Below are 19,556 nucleotides of genomic sequence, written 5' to 3'. Positions count from 1 at the left end.
GTTTTCTGTTAGTAAACATTTTCTGTAGAAAGATATCAATGCAAAATTATTCTTCTAATATATCAATCACTATTCCTTCTTTTCTCCTCATAGCTGGAGTTCCAAGTAAACCAGGCACTCCTAAATTATTAGAAGGGAGTGAAAACTCAATACATTGGGAACAAGCTGAAGATAATGGAAGTAGACTTTTGTACTATATCCTTGAGATCAGGTATGTCTGTTTGTAGAAGTGTTTTGTAAACTACACAGAACAAAACAGTTAGTTGTAAGATGATCAAAAGTAACGATGCTTATGAAAGTGTATTTATATATAAACAAAAAAGATCTTTCATTTAAGGACCTTATGTCCATCATTGCATCTTTTGCTCAATTCCTAGAGGTCAGCCTTAGGATACTAGTTATAAGACAGAGAACATCATTCTCAGAAATCTGTAAATGCACATTATATAATTTTATGAAAATCGTGCAGTCCTCAGCTCTGGCAACCAATATTTACTTAGTATCTATTCTGTTTAAGAAGCTGAGCAGATGTTTGATGTCAGATGATGGCATGTATATACATTTCTAATGATAATTTATTTTAACAAAGTGAATCCTCATGGTGAGAACTAGCAATATGCAAGGTATTTTCCAGAATGTAAAATTAGGTTAAAAATATGTATTGAACTGAAGTGTATAGGTCACATAAGATTCCCTATCTATTGTCAAGACTACAGTTTGCAGTGTGTTCCTGGGGACTGAAAGTGCACTGTCGATGAAAACCAGCGACTGATAAACACATGCAGCCTCAGACCTGGCCAGTGTGGGGAGCTCAGTGAGTCAAAGCTGGCTCACAAGGATTGATTTCATGCCAGCTTAAGGGGAGAATTCCAAATTCTGAAGACACTCCCCTCACGGGACTATAAAACCACCTTTTAAGATGCTCCAAGGACAAAAGTCACGTCCATAATTATCATCCTGGCAACTTGAGTTTCAGATCTATTTTTGCTTCATCTTGCTCTGGCATTCTCATAACATTAAAAAAATTTCCTGCTCATGCTAGAGAATTTCCTTGCCCTTATTTCTAATCAAAACCTTTTAAAAATTTCTCTTAAGGTTTTTCATGCAGCGCAAAATGCATTCTGACCTACAGAACTGTCTTGGTGGTCTGTGACTGGAATTGTGTTCAAGCAGGTCACATCATAATTCTTGCCAGGATACCTTCAGTGTGTTCACCTCAGTGAAACCTTAGGTGTATAGCTTCATCTATACACTTTACATGATCCTTGCCCTGAGCCTCCATTGTTAGGACTATAGCATGTCGCAATAAATTGCTCTGACATTAATATCCCAAAATAAGTTATTTAAGTAGGATACTAGTTAGGATCTATACTTGTTGATGAAAATGTTGGGAAGCAGGATACATAGCAGACTCATAAAAAGGCAGATGTCCTAAACAGCACTCTGGCCTCAGAATCAGCCCTTAAGGCATTAGGATATGGCTGAAGAGCCCATGAGAGTATTATAGGCTTGGAAAGCCAAGGCACTCTGGCAAAAAAAAAATGACCTAAATGAAAGATCTCTGTGAGTGAGATCCCAGTGGAAAGAACGGGCCATCAAAGAAGGAGGTACCTTTCTCTGAAGGGAGGAGAGAACTTCCACTTTGACTATGACCTTGTCTAAATAAGATCGGAGTTGGTGAACTCAAAAGGCTTCCATAGCCTTGGCAACTCATGACAAAAGCCTAGGGAGATCACTGACATCATAAACAAGAATGTCAATTTGTTAAGTCAAAACAGAAGAATTTCTTAGAACTTCCTATAGTTCTAAAGGTTGTAACTATGAAATCAAGGTGTCAGTAAGAACATGCTGTCTCTAAAGTTTCTAAGGAGATATCCTTCCTTGCCTCTTTTTAGCTTCTGGTGGTTATCAGCAATTGTTGATGTCCCTTGCTTATAGATGCTCACTCAAATATCTGCCTCCATCACCACGTGGTATTCTTGTTTGCATCTGTGTCCAAATCTTCCTTTTCTTATAAAGACACTGTCATTGGATTATAGCACATCCTAATCTAGTATGATCTCATTTTAACATAATTACTTCTGCCTTAACCCTATTTCCAAGCAAGGTCACAGTCACAGGATCTGAGTGGACAATCTTCAATATTGTTTGGGGGCTCAATATTCAATATTGTGCACAGATCATGTTTAAATATTTTTCTTTTCCATGTTTGAACTTAATTTTTCATCTATAGAATGAGAATGGTGCTATTTACCTCTAAGTTATAGTGAAGACTCAATGCAATGAAACATGTGTAAATAAAAATCGTGTTGTAAATGCAACATGCTGAAACAATGGCAGAAATATTGATTCTCTTCCTCAGCGGCAATATCTGTGAAAAGCCACTTTTTTCAAGGGCCTCTTTCTCTTGGATCAGACTTATTAAAAAGTGGAATTGCCAGTGCTTAATATGAGACTTCACAAAATGTCAGGATGTTACAATGCTTTAACCCAGGATGATCTCTAGAATCTTAGCCCCTGGAAACAGTTGGGATCAATGCTGCTTCCCTTTTGATGTCACCCATTCACGGCTGCTCCTGAGGTCGAGCCCTCCATATCTTGCTGCTAGCTCAGGATGGCCCCTCAGTTAGCAGGGGCAGAACTAATTTCTACTACACATCCCTAAACTTACTATGCATTGGTACTCAGTCCTAAAACCATTGCATTCTGGAAAGTTTCAGACTTGAAATGTTCTTAACTATTAGAGAATACATAATTAGAAGACCTTAAGCTTGCCTTCAGTCAGTGGTTCTGTTAAAGCCATTACTTTCATGTGTTCTGAATTCAAGTCTTGTTCTCTTTCCCTGTTTCACCTAAAGAACAATGCAAATTGACTTTGAAGTATAGTGTAGACAATACACAAGGAAACACTGAGGTTGAGAATCTCAAACATTATGATAACATTGGTAGTGGTACTATCACACTTTCTTTATCCATTCTATATTCTGTATTTTTTCCAGATATAATATAAATAAATAACAAATTACAGAATGAATCTTAAGAAGAATAAAAACTCCCCAGTTAAAAATTATAATTGCTTTTTTTTAAAAGGATTTATTTTACTTATTTGAAAAAGTTACAGTGGGAAGTAGAGACAGAAAGAGAAAGGTCTTTCTTCTGCTGGTGCATTACCCATATGGCTGCAACAGCTGGAGCTGGGCTGATCCAAAGCAGGGAGCCTCTTCTGGGTCTCCCACATGAGTACAGGGGCCCAAGGACTTGGACTATCTTCTACTGCTTTCCCAGGTGCATTAGCAGGGGCTTGATTGAAAGTGGAGAAGCCAGGTCTCGAATTGGCAACCATATGTGATGCTGGCACTGTAGGCCAAGGCTTTAATCCAGTGTGCCACAGTGCTGGCCCCTACAATTGTTTTATGTGTTTGGAATTATTAAAATAGTTTGTGTATTCTTATAGTAGGAAAAGGGGAGCAAGTTTTTTTTTTTTTTTCCACTCAGTGGTTATTACATCATTTGGAATGCCTGCATCCCATACTGGAGTGTCTAGTTTCAGTCCTGGCTTCTCTGCTTCTAAAATAGCTTCCTGACAATGTGTATCCTGGGAGGTAGGAGATCATGACTGAAGTACTTGGGTCCCTGCCATGCACTTGGGAGACTAAAAATGTGTTCTTCTGGTTTGGTGTGATCCAGCCTTGGCTGTTGCGGTCATTTGGAGTGAACCAGTGGATGGAACATCTTTCTGTTTCTCTACTTTTTAATATAGTGAAAATAAAAATTTTGAAAATAGTAAATAAATGATCTTCATCTTCTGTTGGCCATTGATTATTCATAGACTTCTTGGTGGGCTAAATTGTTTGGCTCCATGCATCACTAGAATGATTTTATAAAAGCATGCCATGTTCAGTCACCAGATCATGTGAGATGAATGAGATTCAAGGTTACAACTTGCAAGCAGATTCTTTGTAGTTATCAATAACATGATACATGATCAATTAGAAGTAACACCTATATTATCACACATATTTTCTATATTTAGTATTTCTCTGTTGCTTTTGCAGAGAGGGCACTTCAAATGATTCACAAAAACAGAATGTGAGGTGGAAGATGGCATTTAATGGATCCTGCAGCAGCATTTGCACATGGAAATCCAAAAACCTGAAAGGAACATTTCAATTCAGAGTTGCAGCTGCAAATAACCTGGGATTTGGTGAATATAGTGGAATCAGTGAGAATATTTTACTAGCTGGAGGTATGTTACAATGTCTGTCTAGAAAACCAGCTTATACATAAAGGTTCAGTGATATTGGTAGGTATATTCTCAACATTAATAAGAATTATAATGACTGTATAACATATTAGCCACTCTATTGAACTATTCAATACATCTGATGTGATCTTACTAAAACACCATCACAATCATATAGTCTTTCCTCTCAGTAATAATGACCTACTCTTTTATGCCTACTATTTCCATGCTCCTAAGGAGGCTCCCAAGGCTATCCGCAATCTGGTGTTTATCTGTCCAGCCTTATTATCCTGTTCTTAGTATTTTCACTTTATACACAAGAGATCTAAATCTATTCTTTAACTTCCCTAATAGTTCCTTCTTCTATTGTGCATCTGATTTTAGTTCATGGTGTATTATCTTTCTAATCACACAGGCTGGAAGCCTCAGCTGTATTTGATTTTTCTCTCAGTCACTGGGTTCTATTGATTTCACAATCTAAATTTCTCTCTGATGAGTTTCTGGCTTGCTATTTGAACCTTGGCTATCCTAATTTTAGTATCATTTCTTGCCTGTGTTCTTAATTTTATCACACTTCTGACAGTTAATATAGCTGAAGCACAAACTAGACTACTTAGCCTCTCTCTGAATACCCAAAATGATTCTTCATTCACTGCCCTCAGAATCAGTGAGAAACTTCTGTGTGGCCTGTAAGATCTTCTGTGGTTGTCCTCCAATTGTGATTCATTTTTCCCTAATATTTGCCCCTATGCTACAACAATATCAGGCTTGTAAAAAGCTTTTATGTCACTAGGTCTTCGGCCTTCTATTTGGCCCCCATTACCACCCTGCACCCCTTAGCTGAGATTTCCTTTCCCGTCCTTTCTGCCAACTTAAAATTCTTCTCATTCTCTAATACCTAACCTAAATGAACTTACTATAATGCTAAACTGATGCTTCTTGGAGAAAATGAGTTATTAAACATTGCATACACTCATTCTATATAAAACATAAAGCATTCTTATTACATTATATACAGTTATCTATGTAAGAGCTTGACAAACAATTGTGAGCTCCTTTTGTTTTCTGTAATATATTCTTGTTTTTGAAAATATTACTTAAAAAATATAAAAGCCATCTAGTTACTGCAGCTAAACTGGATCAGCAGGCCATCTTTGTCTTCTCTACTGAACAGAAAGTAACCATGTTTATATTTTGGAGGTTAATATCTGTGTAATTAGTGTGTATGAAGATATTACAAAATTATTTCCAACTATATAATATTCAGTTTGTCTCAAATTCACAGAAAAGATTATATATGTATCTTCAGCTACTATAAAGTAGAAGATTGGGTGCATGAGTTCCAATGGTGTGCTGGTAGACTGGCTTTCTGGATAAGAAAAGAAAAAAAAAAAACCTTGATTTTGCTTTCCTGTGATATGAACACTCTCATTGTGTATGAATTCAAACTACAACTGTGTAACAATTAGCTTTCAAAAGTCTACTAGGCTCTGGCATGTCACTCTTTATGTGCTTGGATAGAACTGAGCCTGTTTAACTTTATTCTGTAAATTAATTTCTTTTCCTCTTTTCTATCATTAGATGGCTTCTGGATACCTGAAACAAGTTTTATACTTGTTATTATAGTTGGAATATTTCTGATTGTTATAATCCCCTTGGCATTTGGTAAGTATTATATATTTTATTTCATTTAAAAGTATATAAAGAGAATTGAAAATGAATCTTGATGGGAATGGAAGGGGAGAGCGAGTGGGAAAGGGGAGGGTTGCGGGGGGTGGGGGAAGTTGTGTGTGGGGGGGAAGCCTTTGTAATCCATAAGCTGTACTTTGGAAATTTATATTCACTAAATAAAATTTTTTTTAAAAAAAGTTTACTTACTAATTTGAGAGGTAGAGAGTGAAAGAGACAGAGAGACAAAGACAGACAGACAGATGCAGAGAGATCTCCCTTGTATGGGTTTACTCCTCAAATACTTGCAATGCTAGGGAATGGCCCAGGCTGAAGTAGGGAGCCAGGACTGTAGTTCTGGACTATTAGGAGAATGGCAGCATCCCAATTACTTGAACCATCACTGCTGTCTCTCTCAGGGTATACATAAGCAAGAAGCTGCAGTCAGGAGCTGCAACTGGGACTCAAACCCTGACATGAGACACAGGCCTCTTTTTTTTTTTTTTTAAAGATTTTATTTATTTATTTGAGAGGTAGAGTTATAGGCAGTGAGAGGGAGAGACAGAAAGGTCTTCCTTCCTTTGGTTCGCTCCCCAAATGGCTGCAAAGGCCGAAGCTGACCCGATCCGAAGCCAGGAGCCAGGCGCTTCTTCCTGGTCTCCTTTGTGGGTGCAGGGGCCCAAGCACTTGGGCCATCTTCTACTGCTATCCCAGACCATAGCAGAGAGCTGGATTGAAGAGGAGCAGCCAGGACTAGAACCTGCGCCCATATGGGATGCCGGCGGAGACACAGGCCTCTTAACTGCTCGGCTAGCACCTACTCCATAGATTTAAAAATGGATAATAATGAAACAGTATTTTACACTTCATGTTCTGTGTGGGTGAAAACTGATGAAATCTTTACTTAATATATATTAAATCAATCTTCTGTATATAAAGATAGTTGAAAATGAATCTTGATGTGAATGGAATGGGAGAGGGAGTGGGAGATGGGAGGGGTGCAAGTGGGAGGGAAGTTTGGGGGGGAAGCCATTGTAATCCATAAACTGTACCTTGGAAATTTATATTTACTAAATAAAAGTTAAAAAAATAAAAAATAAAAAATGGATAATAAACTGTTTATTTGATCATACTGATTAATTTATCTTGATTTATATCTTTTAATTTACATAATCTTTTACATGAAACATGACCTGATTAAGTTCATAAAGGTCACAATGTTACTAGACTTTCATAAGCACTAACTTTCATGTTATTTTCTAATGTAGGGTGACTATGAAAAATAGATCTGTATTTATGATTCATGGTATATTTTAGATAAAACTACTTCTAAGGGTACCATCTTTTAACTTTTTTAAAAACAGTACTTGTTTATGATTGGCTACGTATCTAGCATTTTATAGCTTATAGTTTGAAATAAATATAATAAATAAATAAAAGAAAAATAACTATGAGTCCAAAAAAGTGTAGAATTAATGGGAGGCAGTGACAATCTGTGGTGAGGATAGTTTTGGTCTCCATACAAACAGCCTGATTTGGAATGACCAGGGCTTCTTTTGCAGAAGTGCCAGTTCTGGCTTGTAGGATCTACTCTCTCTTCAGATGTCTAACCTGCTTATTCAAATCTATGCTCATCTATAAATGACCAGAAAAACAGAAGAATTAGACTAAGTAAATATAAAGTTGGTTATTTTCCAGTATTCATTTTATGTCAGTGTGCTAGAAGTACCTCCCTCCTTTTTTTAAGATTTAGTTTAATGATGAGAAAACACAGTGATAACCCCAAAAAGGACAATCAAATAAAGGATGATCATAGTGATCACATATTCTGCTTATTCTTATTATTTCAACATAAATATTAATATCACTTTTAGTCTCCAAAATGTCCTGGTTTTGGTTATAAGATAAGAAGGTACTTCAAAAAGTTTATGGAAAATGAAATTAAAAGATTCTTATTTTGGTGCCCAAAAATTAAATCTATGCATAGTTTTTCATAACATGAATTCTCCACGAAGTTTTTGAAGATCCTTCATACATGTCCTCCCCTTTCCTTTGCTGATGTTAATAGTCCCTATCTCACTGAAGCATTATAAAGAAGACATGATACTTACCAGAAAAGAATGCTCAAGCACAGTTCAGGAAACTGTGTCTTAAAAAGTTATAAGGGAAAGTTGGAAGAAAAGATTCAAACATAAAGTTGAACTCTTTCAAGATAAATAAAGCCAATGTTTTGCTAAGAGTTCTAAATCTTTATTCTTTCTCCAAACTGATAGGAATTATATGCTCTAAAACACTTTAAAATGTGAATGATTTCTTTTCAAAGATCCCATGCACATAATAGGTAGAACTCCTTCAGCTAACTTGGAAAGCTAAAAATTTCAGCTGACCCTGCCAGAATTTTAACCTTGGTTCCAAGGTTCTAAGTATTGTACAGCTGATGTTTGTGCCACTAAGCCAGTCCCTCCAGAATTATGCATATGATTGCAGTATATTTGACAGTTGGCATATAGCCTTGACTGCATGTCTGCTCTTCTACTGGGAAGAAGTAGTACATGAAGAATCCTTTATCTGACCTTTGCTTCCCTACTTGTTCATCACCTACTTGTTCTTCACCATTGCTCAAATCCATGACTCTAGTGGATGAATATGAGATAATTTCAGACCAGCTATTGTGCTTTCAAGACATTCTATGGATATCACATTCTCAGGACTTGAAGGTCTTTATTCTGTTCAGAACTCATGGATTTTTTGATTATAGCTAAGCTAATTTGGTCCTTTGCTTTTAGTAGCAGTTCATGTAGTTTTACTAGTAGGTGTGTGTGAATGCATGAGAAAATTGAATTATTAAAGTAATGAAAAGTCATAAATTATTTTAAAAATTGTATTGTGCTGAGGATTCTAATCAGTCTTAATTATAAGTATAAAATTCAAACAAGAATTTTAAAAAAAGCATCAACATTCTTTACTTTGATGGGTGGTCATACCAAATGCACAGCTTTAACGTAGGAGTGGAAGGAAATATAAAGTGATAAAATGCAATTGTTGACTTGAGGAGTTTGTCATTTAATGAAGAAGATAAGATACACTTGTGTGAAAAGGAAAATAACAAACTATGTGTTAAATAAAAACAAGAGGGAATAGTCTGTGAAATGCACATAACAGTGATGTAGGAGATGCACTGGTAAGTGCAACTTGTCTTCTAAGTTTAGAGATGAGACATCAACAGAAGTTTTAGAGGTCTCAGAAGGTATCATTGGGGATGGTGGACTTGTACTGGAACTTTAGAGGGGGAATGTGGTGACAGCATTTCAGATTTGAAAAACCTTTGCATCAACAAAGGTACTGACTTTTCCCTGGGTGGTCCCTCAGATGGAATTTCAGCTGAATAAAACTAATCTTTTGGATACAGAAGCCACCATGAACTAAAATTCAAATTATAACATTCATATCTCAGAACATCTTTGCTGTTTTCAACTTTTGTACTAGTCAATGTTCCAGCACAAATGGGTTATTGTATTTACATAATTATATTTTCATATTTAAAAATAACATTAAAATCATTATAAAAATAACTTTTTGTACAAAGAAGACAATACAAGTCACTCTTGATTTAACAATCAGCTTGTGGGTGGCACTGCTACCATCATTTGGTGGATTTCATTCTAATAATGTTCCCATGTGTTTGAATATGTGTGTATGAACAGCAATGGATATGCACTCTTTTACTTTGTAAAAAATATGTCATTATCTTGAAGCATGCCTTGAAGTAAATCAAATATAACCCAAAAATGTCTAGATTTAGAAATGAATTTCTTTCATTAATAATTATTATGCAAGTTTGCTTTGGTTTATTTATTTTATTTTATTTTTTAAAGATTTATTTACTTATTTGAAAGTCAGAGTTACACAGAGAAAGGAGAGGCAGAGAGAGAGAGAGAGAGAGCGAGAGAGAGAGTGAGATCTTCTATCTGCTGGTTCATTCCCCAGTTGGCTACAACGTCTAGAGCTGTGCTGATCTGAAGCCAGGAGCTGGGAGCTTCCTCCAGGCAGGGCCATCTTCCACTGCTTTCCCAGGCCATAGCAGACAGCCGGATCAGAAGTGGAGCAGCCGGGACTCGAACCGGCACCCATATGGGATGCCGGCACTGCAGGCGGCGGCTTTAGCCGCTTTGCCATGGTGCCGGCCCCAGCTTTGGTTTATTTTGACTCTAGTTCATGGGTGATTTGGAGAAATAAGTTGCAATGTCAAGTTGCTTGTAGCAGTAGTATGAAATGAATTCAACTTTATTCTGAGAAATGAGATGAAGATTGATGCAGTATATTGTGTTTGTTTTTATATGGCTTTTCACCTGAATGTAAATGAGTTTTCTATTTATGGATATATTTTTAAATTAAGTTTGTTGTGCTAGCAACTGTGTCCTTATATCTAAACCTTCAAAATGAATTGTTAACATTTCCTAAAGGAAAAAGAAGCAATATTTTAGTTTCTTAGTTTTATCTCTTTCCTTTTCAGTCTGGCATAGAAGATTAAAGAATCAAAAGACTTCCAAAGAAGGGCTGACCATTCTTATAAACGAAGACAAAGAACTGGCTGAATTGCGAGGTCTGGGCGCTGGAGTGGGACTGGCTAATGCCTGCTATGCGATACAGTAAGTAGCCCAGGCACCATCATGGAGTATCTAGGCAGAGAGTGGACAACAAGAATGAGGATCTCCATACAACCTGTATTGCCCAGGACTGTACTGGTTAATGCTCGATATTCCGGTATAAATATCCTTTTCTACTCTCAAAAGTGACCTAGGATAAATGGCTAACTAAGTCTTTAGTCCTGTAAGGAAAATAACAAAACTCCATTACTTTTGGAGTGTTTCATCACATAAATTGGAAAATAAAAAACAGAAGAGAATAGATTGTACCCTGATTGGTTTAACTGGAGACTGCAATTAATAAGAGAAGAATTCTAAACATCTTGTATAAGTGCTTAAGGCCATTTTTCATCCATTTTAAATTTTGTAAGGTGATTGCCTGCAAAAGCTCTTTAAGATATATGAGTCTGAACTTCTGCCATTGTCATAATTAAAGAAAATATTCAAGCATCTCTTTCATGAGACACAGTATTATTGTCTATGCAAAAAGTAATTACCTGGTCATAGGCCTCACTTGAAATTTATTATTCAATGCACAAAAACAAAGGATTTTAAGTGTGTACACAGGTGGCCTAAATTAGTTTTTCAGAGGTGACTCTTCTTTGATGAGGAAATACTGTACCTATTATTCAAAATTCTCTATTAAAAACTCAAAACATAATGTAAAGGCATTTTTTTCTCATAATATTTCAGGTGGAAATATTTGTTTTATAAAAGGTAATCTGACCGTAATGGAGTTGATTTTTGTTGTAGGTTTTATTTACATAAGAGATTAGATGTGAAAATCAAAGTAAAAGCTTATAAACCTAGATGTTTTTATTGCTAATTTGTAATAGCTTTCAACACAGATTGGCTACTTGAAGTTGTAACTAGTAGCTTTGTCAGAACTAACTACAATAAAAATCTTAAAGCAATGAATGCACAAGTTTATTTCTATTAAAATGAAGCTGCCTAGGAAAGAAGTAACATGCTCTCTCTGAGGGAAAGGTGGTAGAACAGGGAAGTAATAATAGAAACACAAAATTTCACTCTATCACAACGGAATGCACAATACTGCAAAGTGCTGAGATTTCTCTTTCTCTTTCAAACACAAGCACTAATACTAACACAAGCTTATAAACCATAAATACCTTGGGAGAACAAAAATATTGTTATTTTACAGTACTCTTCCGACCCAAGAAGAGATTGAAAATCTTCCTACTTTCCCTCGGGAAAAACTAACTCTGCGTCTCTTGTTGGGAAGCGGGGCCTTTGGAGAAGTGTATGAAGGGACAGCAGTAGACATCTTAGGAGCTGGAAGTGGAGAAATCAAAGTAGCGGTGAAGGTAATGTGGATCTTTGAACTCCTTGATGTTTTTTTGTCACCATACTTACATGAATTTGTATGGGTAAAATAATTACAGATATTCTCTACAAAGCTCTATCCCCCTTAGCGGTTTTTCTCTTAATTTATTGACCAGAACTGAGTCACATAATCAGCTCTATTTGTAAGGGAGGGTGAAGAATTTCATTTTTTTATTTTTTATTTTTATTTTTATTTACTTATTTATTTTTTATTTTTTGACAGGCAGAGTGGACAGTGAAAGAGAGAGACAGAGAGAAAGGTCTTCCTTTTGCCGTTGGTTCACCCTCTAATGGCTGCTGCGGCCGGCGCACCGCGCTGATCCAAAGGCAGGAGCCAGGTGCTTCTCCTGGTCTCCCATGGGGTGCAGGGCCCAAGGACTTGGGCCATCCTCCACTGCATTCCCGGGCCACAGCAGAGAGCTGGCCTGGAAGAGGGGCAACCGGGACAGAATCCGGTGCCCCGACTGGGACTAGAACTTGGTGTGCCGGCGCCGCAAGGTGGAGGATTAGCCTAGTGAACCGTGGCGCCAGCTAAGAGGGTGAAGAATTTCAAAACACAATTTTTGGCCAGCGCCGTGGCTCAGTAGGCTAATCCTCCGCCTTGCGGCGCTGGCACACCAGGTTCTAGTCCCGGTCGGGGCACCGACCCTGTCCCGGTTGCCCCTCTTCCAGGCCAGCTCTCTGCTGTGGCCAGGGAGTGCAGTGTAGGATGGCCCAAGTGCTTGGGCCCTGCACCCCATGGGAGACCAGGAGAAGCACCTGGCTCCTGGCTTTGGATCAGCATGGTGCGCTGGCCGCAGCGCGCCTACCGCGGCGGCCATTGGAGGGTGAACTAACGGCAAAAAGGAAGACCTTTCTCTCTGTCTCCCTCTACTGTCCACTCTGCCTGTCAAAAATAAAACAACAACAACAAAAAAAACCCCACAATTTTTGTAATTAATTTAGAACAATTACTGGGAACTAGGCATGTTGCCTCCAAGAAATAAATAGTGTATTATTAACAAATAAATGGGAGAAATATATACTGAGTATAAAATGAAGGAATTGGCTTTCTTAACATGAAACTTGATATATTTTTGATTTTTGAATGTCTGCATTTTGAGAGAAATTTGTATAAATACTGATACATTTTTCATCTAACAGATTTTCCTACTTGAATGCTAAGACTTACAGGAGCTAACATTTGCAAAGCACGTGCCATATCTGGGATCATTGTCCAGCTTTCTGGGTGGATATTACAAAACAAAATAAAGATTGTTTCTATTAACCCACTAAGCTCTCAGAAATGTCTGCTGTCCTCATTCCTGACTTATTTTTACATTGTGCAGACTCTGAAGAAGGGGTCCACAGACCAGGAGAAGATAGAATTTCTCAAGGAGGCACATTTGATGAGGTACCAGGGTAGCTCTGAAAATTCTGTTGGTTTGGGATAAGAAATTACTCCACCTGCTTTTTGGATTCTTAACATCCGAAGTGATCTGACGTAGCAAATCATGCCCACAACAAACATGGCTGAAAAATTTAGACAGAAATAAACTGTGTATCTGTAGTAACAAGTATTTTATAGGATCGGTCCTCAAAGCCTGCACCTGGGGCAAAAGACTCTCCTTAGTCTTCAAAAAAGAACAGACTTTGCAAGTGAATTCTGAAGCTGTTAAGCTTTTTATGTGCTTATGTTCTTGTAAATGTGCTATAATGGGTTAAATAGAGAGTAAGGGAGAGTTTTCTCAGTGTGATGATGTCAGTGAAAATAGCCTTTGCCTTAGTAAACTTGTCTGCAGGGTTCTAGTCCCTTTATGGTCATGGAAACTGCTCAAGGGTATCTTAAAGCAGTGGGATCCTAACTAGGGGTTCCAGTCACTTGTTTGGGGCTTATTTTGATGTCTTAAGAAACTGCTGTGGCTAAACCTGCATGTTGCAGTTGTTTCTCCAAAAGGTACAAAACTACACTCAACTTGCGATGACATAAAACATAATGCTCTCAAATCTTTTGAAGTTGGCTATTAGTCAAAATTACTGTCTTTTCTAAAGCAGAAACTACTTAATATAAATGTTATTTCTTCTACAATCCTCCCCCACCACATACACACATTCTATGCCTATGCATTGCCACTAGGGGTTGCCATCTTACCTCCTTAAGGCAACAAATAGACCAGTTCTTGAAAAAGGAAGCTTTCTTCTATTAGAGAAAATAAGTCAGCAATTTTTAAAGAAACTATGGATAAAGAACTTCTGTACATTGTAATGACCCTCAACTGACTCCTGCCATTGTCATGTTATCCATCCTGTGTCTGTCCACCTTTTAGCAAATTTAATCATCCCAACATTCTGAAGCAGCTTGGTGTTTGTCTGCTAAATGAACCCCAGTACATTATCTTAGAACTGATGGAAGGAGGAGACCTTCTCACCTATTTGCGCAAGGCCCGGATGACAACGGTAGGCAGTGGGGGTGGGAGGTCCATGATACCGGCTTTCTAATGAAAATGCTCTATAATTTCTTGTTAATTTTCTTGAACTTCAATGGGCTGCAGTTTTGGCTGATGATAATATCTTAGAAGACTTTTATGAAAAGTAATCTAAAATTTCCTATCATAATGGATTTGGTCAGTTAGAATCCTGAGCCAATATTTCTGGCATTTGACCCTGTTTTTAGTATTTAGTGGGGAAACAGCTCCTTGTGGCCAGAATCATGCTTTTCCAAAGAATAGAGATTATGTAGAGTTGAAAAGGCATATCTCTGGCCTTCATCTATATACCCGCATGTCCCAAACTATACTCATATTTCCAGTCCTGATGTCTTGACTGAATGCTAGCCTCACGTGTCCCTACTTCATTGACACATCTATTTGGATTTTATTAGGCAACTCAAACTTATTTTGGCCAAATCAGAATTCTTAATTTCATAATCCTCTCCTTCATCCATCCAATCCCATCTTTTTCCTCCAAATTGAAAGATCAATGATCATTAGTAAAAACTGAGTATTTAAGAACATGGAGGTAAATATTAGCACATAATATCTGCATATTGGAAGATGGAGATAAGATAGAGTGCAGGGCTCCTGCTATAAGTCTTCTCATTTATTTTAATTTTTTTAGCTGTATAATGTTCATTTTAATAGGAAAAAACCAAAATGTTTTTAATTTGCAGATTTAAATTTAGTGATTTGTTTTGTCTCATATATTTGGCATTTGAGATATAAAGTAGGTTCCTGAAGATTGTCACTCCCTGACCCTGACCACCTCTCCATCCCAGATGAGAACTCCAGTTTGTTTCTTGATTTCTCCTTTTTTATGCAGCTCCCTACTAATGTGCCTGGGATGGCAGTGGATGATGCCTACGTGCTTGAGCCCCTGCCATCCACGTGAGAGACTTGGATGAAGTTGCTAGTTCCTGGCTTTAGCTGGGCCCAGCCCTGGCTGTTGCAACCATTTGGGTAGTGTATCATCTCTCTCTTTCTCTGCCTTTCAAATAAATCTCAAAAAGAAATTTCCTCCTATACTATAATAAGTAAGGTTTGAGAAGAGAGTAGAACTAAAAATTTACACATTCAGTCCGTCACCTATTTTTAATGTTTGTTTATTATGTATCTATTTAGAGATATCTTCATCCAGTGATTCACTCCTCAAATGCTTGCAACAGCCATTTCTGGGCCAATCCTAAGCCTGGAGCCTGAGACTCCATCTAGGTCTCCAAGGTGGGTGGCAGTGGTCCAAACACTTGAGCCATCATCTGCTGCCACCCAGGATGCATCAGCAGGAAGTTGTACTGAATGTGGAGGTGGGACTCGAACCTGCACTCTGATATGGGATTTGACATTGCAAGCAGTAGCTTAACCCATTGAGCCACCACCTTCCTCCCCCCTTGCCCCACCCAGTCCTCCATTTTAACAAGAAAATTTATCTGTAAGCTTCATTTTTGTTTTGGTGGTGGTGGGTGGAGATGAAGATGGACTAAAAGAAAACATGGCTGTATTTTTTTTTTTAAATTATTTCTCTTCACCCAGTATCCACAGGGTTGCAATGACTGGGTTTCAGTCCTTCCCCTGCTTTTACTTCTGGCTGCCTCATCTCAATTTGCTCCACTCACAGAGGAGAAGGTACTGTAAGAGTGTCAGAATGAAGGTCTAAGTCCCCAGGGGGCACCACAGGCACTAGCTTCCCCTGATGCTACAAACCATTTGAGACCAGCCCTCCCTACAGATGGTGCTCAGCAGCACCATTCCAGAAAAATGAGCACAAGTAGCCTTCTACCTGTCCTTGCTTTCATTCTGTTTGTTGGGTTAATTTAACTGCAACTGCACTAAAAACCTTGGTTTTGTCTTTCATTGTTGGGAGCTCAGTTTCTTCATCCATAAATAGAATGTTAGATGAAAAGCTTCCTAAATCTGCTTTTAACTTTGATATTCTATCACTGTATTAAGATAGAAAAAAGTAAAATAAAACAAAACAAAACCCCACTAAAAATAAAGCAAATATGCAGTGGGAAATGTCTTGCCTTCCAGACATAGCTTAACTCGTCAATTTTTTATTGGGTATTTATTGTGTGCTAGTGAAGGATGTGGCTCTTGCTCTCAAGGAACTTGCCATATGGTAGAGATATAAGTCATAGCTAAATAAGTCACTTATGGTAGGAAGCAGAAGGACCCACTGGAATGGAATAGGGATTATTCTGTAGAAGAACAGAGGAAGGAGAGTTCACTGCCAGCTGAAAAGGATGGAGATGTCTTCATGTAGGAGGTCTTCTGTTTGGGACACCACCAAGAAGGGAGTTAGAACAATAGTGCAATGACACTTTCACACTGAGTTATGAAAACCTCTGACCAGATCCAGATCAAGGCTTACCATGTCTTACTATGTCTGGAAAGGCACAACAGATGGCAGCCCATAAGATCATCTGATTCCAGCAGACCCAACATGGAGTAATAAAGTGTCCCAGCAGGTTGTCACCAGGAGGTAATAGTCAGACATCCACACAAACATGCAGCATTATGAAAATCTGTCAGTAGGGATCAACGCACTAAGTAGAGTGATTCCAAGAACAGTGTTCTCACTTCAGAGAATGTCTTCAGGAGTACAGTGGGTTTCACTCAGGGCAAAGTAGAGTTCCTTTCACACTGGAACAATTGCACCAATCAGGATGCCCATTAAGCACTGAGACACAAGCCATGGTTATTTAGTGAACCTAATTAAAAAGGCTGGAGACGAATGATCTTCTTGGAAGTCAGATCAGAGCCTAATTGCCATCTAAGGTGTAGTTGTGCTGGATCATGGTAAAATGAGTCTCAGAACAACAGTGTTATTCCTAGTTTGGGAGCAAAAGATGAGATTGTTGGGGAGGTAGCAGAGTTGAACTTCACCCTTCAATGAGAAATTTGAGGGATTTGGAGGCTGAGTGTCATGTGAGATGCTCAGTGATGGATATGGATGGAAATCAAGAATAGGCAGGACATAACAGGGGAAAATGAGAGCAGGGATGAAGAAGGGAGGTTGAGAACTGCAGGGCGGGTATAAGAAACAGCATGTGGCTTCATGTAACTGAAGTACAGATTGTGAGAGTAGAAACAACGGCAAGTAAATGGACTTAGAGAGAGGTTGGGCAGCCTGGATGTTCCCTGAGGGTTGTGCTCAGGAATCCATAATTGACTGTATAGGAGATTGGTCATCCATAGGCAGCTACAGAAACCATAGGAGGCTGGAGATATGGGAAGTTTTAGGAAACACCTGATTAGAAATGACAGAGGCCTGAATTAGGGCAATTGTCGGCCAGCAGAAGGGGGGAGACAGTATGTAAATGTAGACTCAGGGCAGGGACTTTGAATTTTTTAAAAAAGATTCATTTGTTTATTTGTTATTTTTTCAAAAAAATTAAAAGGCAGAGATACAGAGAGGCAGAGGCAGAGAGTGTGAGTGAGAGAGAAAGAGAGAACAATCTACTGGTCCACTTCCCAAATGGCTGCAAAGGCCAAGGCCAAGTCAGGCTGAAGCCAGTAACCAGGAGCTTTATCCTCCACTGCTTTCCCAGGCCACAGCAGTGAGCTAGATCGGAAATGGAGCAGCTGGCTCTTGAACCAGTGCCCATATGGGATGCTGGCACCACAGGCAGCGGCTTTACCTGCTAGGCCACAGTGCCGGCCCCCAGGACTTCAAATTTTTTCTATGGTACTAATAAAAATTTCAAGTGGCTTTTTTTTTTTTTTACCTAGATATCATTTCGACCATTACAGGTGCAAGAGTTTATGCTAATTCTTTTAGATGAGAGGAGTAATCTGTGATCTTGAAAGATAATCTTGCTAACAATTTGTATGGGGCACGTAAGAAGAACAATCCCATTTTTTAAAGAAAACTTTTATTTAATAAATATAAATTTCCAAAGTACAACTTTTGGATTATAACGGCTTTCCCCCCATAACCTCCCTCCCACCCACAAACCATCCCATCTCCTGTTTCCTCTCCCATCCCATTCTTCATTAAGATTCATTTTTAATTATCTTTATATACAGAAGATCAACTTAGTATATACTAAGTAAAGATTTCAACAGACTGCACCCACACAAACACACAAAGTATAAAGTACTGTTTGATACTAGTTATATTGTTAATTCCAATAGTATAACACATTAAGAATAGAGATCCTACGTGGGGAGTAAGTGCACAGTGACTCCTGTTGCTGATTTAACAATTGACACACTTATTTATGACTTTAGTAATCACCTGAGGCTCTTATCATGAGCTGCCAGGGCTTTGGAAGCCTCTTGAGTTCACAAACTTTGACCTTATTTAGACAAGGCCATAATCAAAGTGGAAGTTCTCTTCTCCCTTCAAAGAAAGATACCTCCTTCTTTGATGGCCCGTTCTTTCCACTGGGATCTCACTCACAGAGATCTTTCATTTAGGTCATTTTTTTTACACAGTGTCTTGGCTTTCCATGTGTGAGAAACTCTCATGGGCTTTTTAGCCAGATCTGAATGCCTTAAGGGCTGATTCTGAGGCCAGAGTGCTGTTTAGGGGACAATCCCATTTTCATACTTGATATAAAAAATGATGTTGGGCCTATAGTTACACTGCCTGGAGCTGATTAAATGGTTGTTATAACTTCTTATAGGAGCAGCTACATCTCATTAAATGCTTGCTATATGTAATAAGTCATATTGCATGTCTTATTTTAAATCTTTCAGGGTCTGTTATTATGCCAATTATACATTAGTTAAGCAATGTAAGCAAGTTCATATAACCAGTAATTAGGTTTCAGATGTTGGTCCTGATAGGCTACTTTAAGAGTTTTCCAATAAATATCCCATATCACCTTTGCTCACTAAATAGATGCTCTCATTTAGTATTGATGTAATGCAGATAGAAAGCATATAAATTTACTATTCTTTATTTGAATTCTTGTAACCATAACTAAAAGTTCCTTTCAAATGTGACACATATATGTTTGAATGCATATGTATCCATATATCTTTATACATATATGTATATATTTTGTGTAAAGAGGAAAAACAGCATAATTTTTTCTTAATTTCTTACAGTTTCATGGTCCTTTACTCACCTTGATTGATCTTGTAGACATGTGTGTAGATATTTCAAAAGGCTGTGTCTACTTGGAGCAGATGCACTTTATTCACAGGTACAATGATATCCTAGAAAAAAGGTTG

The 19,556-nt window shown here is 38.0% G+C and overlaps 1 protein-coding gene across 1 annotated transcript in view; it reads left to right on the top strand.

Annotated features, from left to right (window-relative positions):
• The window catches only part of ROS1 (ROS proto-oncogene 1, receptor tyrosine kinase), a 222,077-nt gene that overhangs the window by 182,752 nt on the left and 19,769 nt on the right, over positions 1 to 19,556 (top strand). Inside the window, exons 34-41 of the mRNA XM_062187254.1 lie at positions 94 to 211; positions 4,056 to 4,246; positions 5,825 to 5,908; positions 10,425 to 10,560; positions 11,720 to 11,882; positions 13,230 to 13,294; positions 14,208 to 14,337; positions 19,431 to 19,528. Of these exons, the coding sequence (XP_062043238.1) occupies positions 94 to 211; positions 4,056 to 4,246; positions 5,825 to 5,908; positions 10,425 to 10,560; positions 11,720 to 11,882; positions 13,230 to 13,294; positions 14,208 to 14,337; positions 19,431 to 19,528 (985 nt within the window). The remainder of the gene's footprint in view (positions 1 to 93; positions 212 to 4,055; positions 4,247 to 5,824; positions 5,909 to 10,424; positions 10,561 to 11,719; positions 11,883 to 13,229; positions 13,295 to 14,207; positions 14,338 to 19,430; positions 19,529 to 19,556) is intronic.

The sequence above is a fragment of the Lepus europaeus genome, chromosome 3 (genome assembly GCF_033115175.1).
Source record: "Lepus europaeus isolate LE1 chromosome 3, mLepTim1.pri, whole genome shotgun sequence".
Classification (NCBI taxonomy): domain Eukaryota; kingdom Metazoa; phylum Chordata; class Mammalia; order Lagomorpha; family Leporidae; genus Lepus; species Lepus europaeus.
Note: the sequence above shows the minus strand (reverse complement) of the source record. Positions and strands in the feature narration are given on the sequence as shown.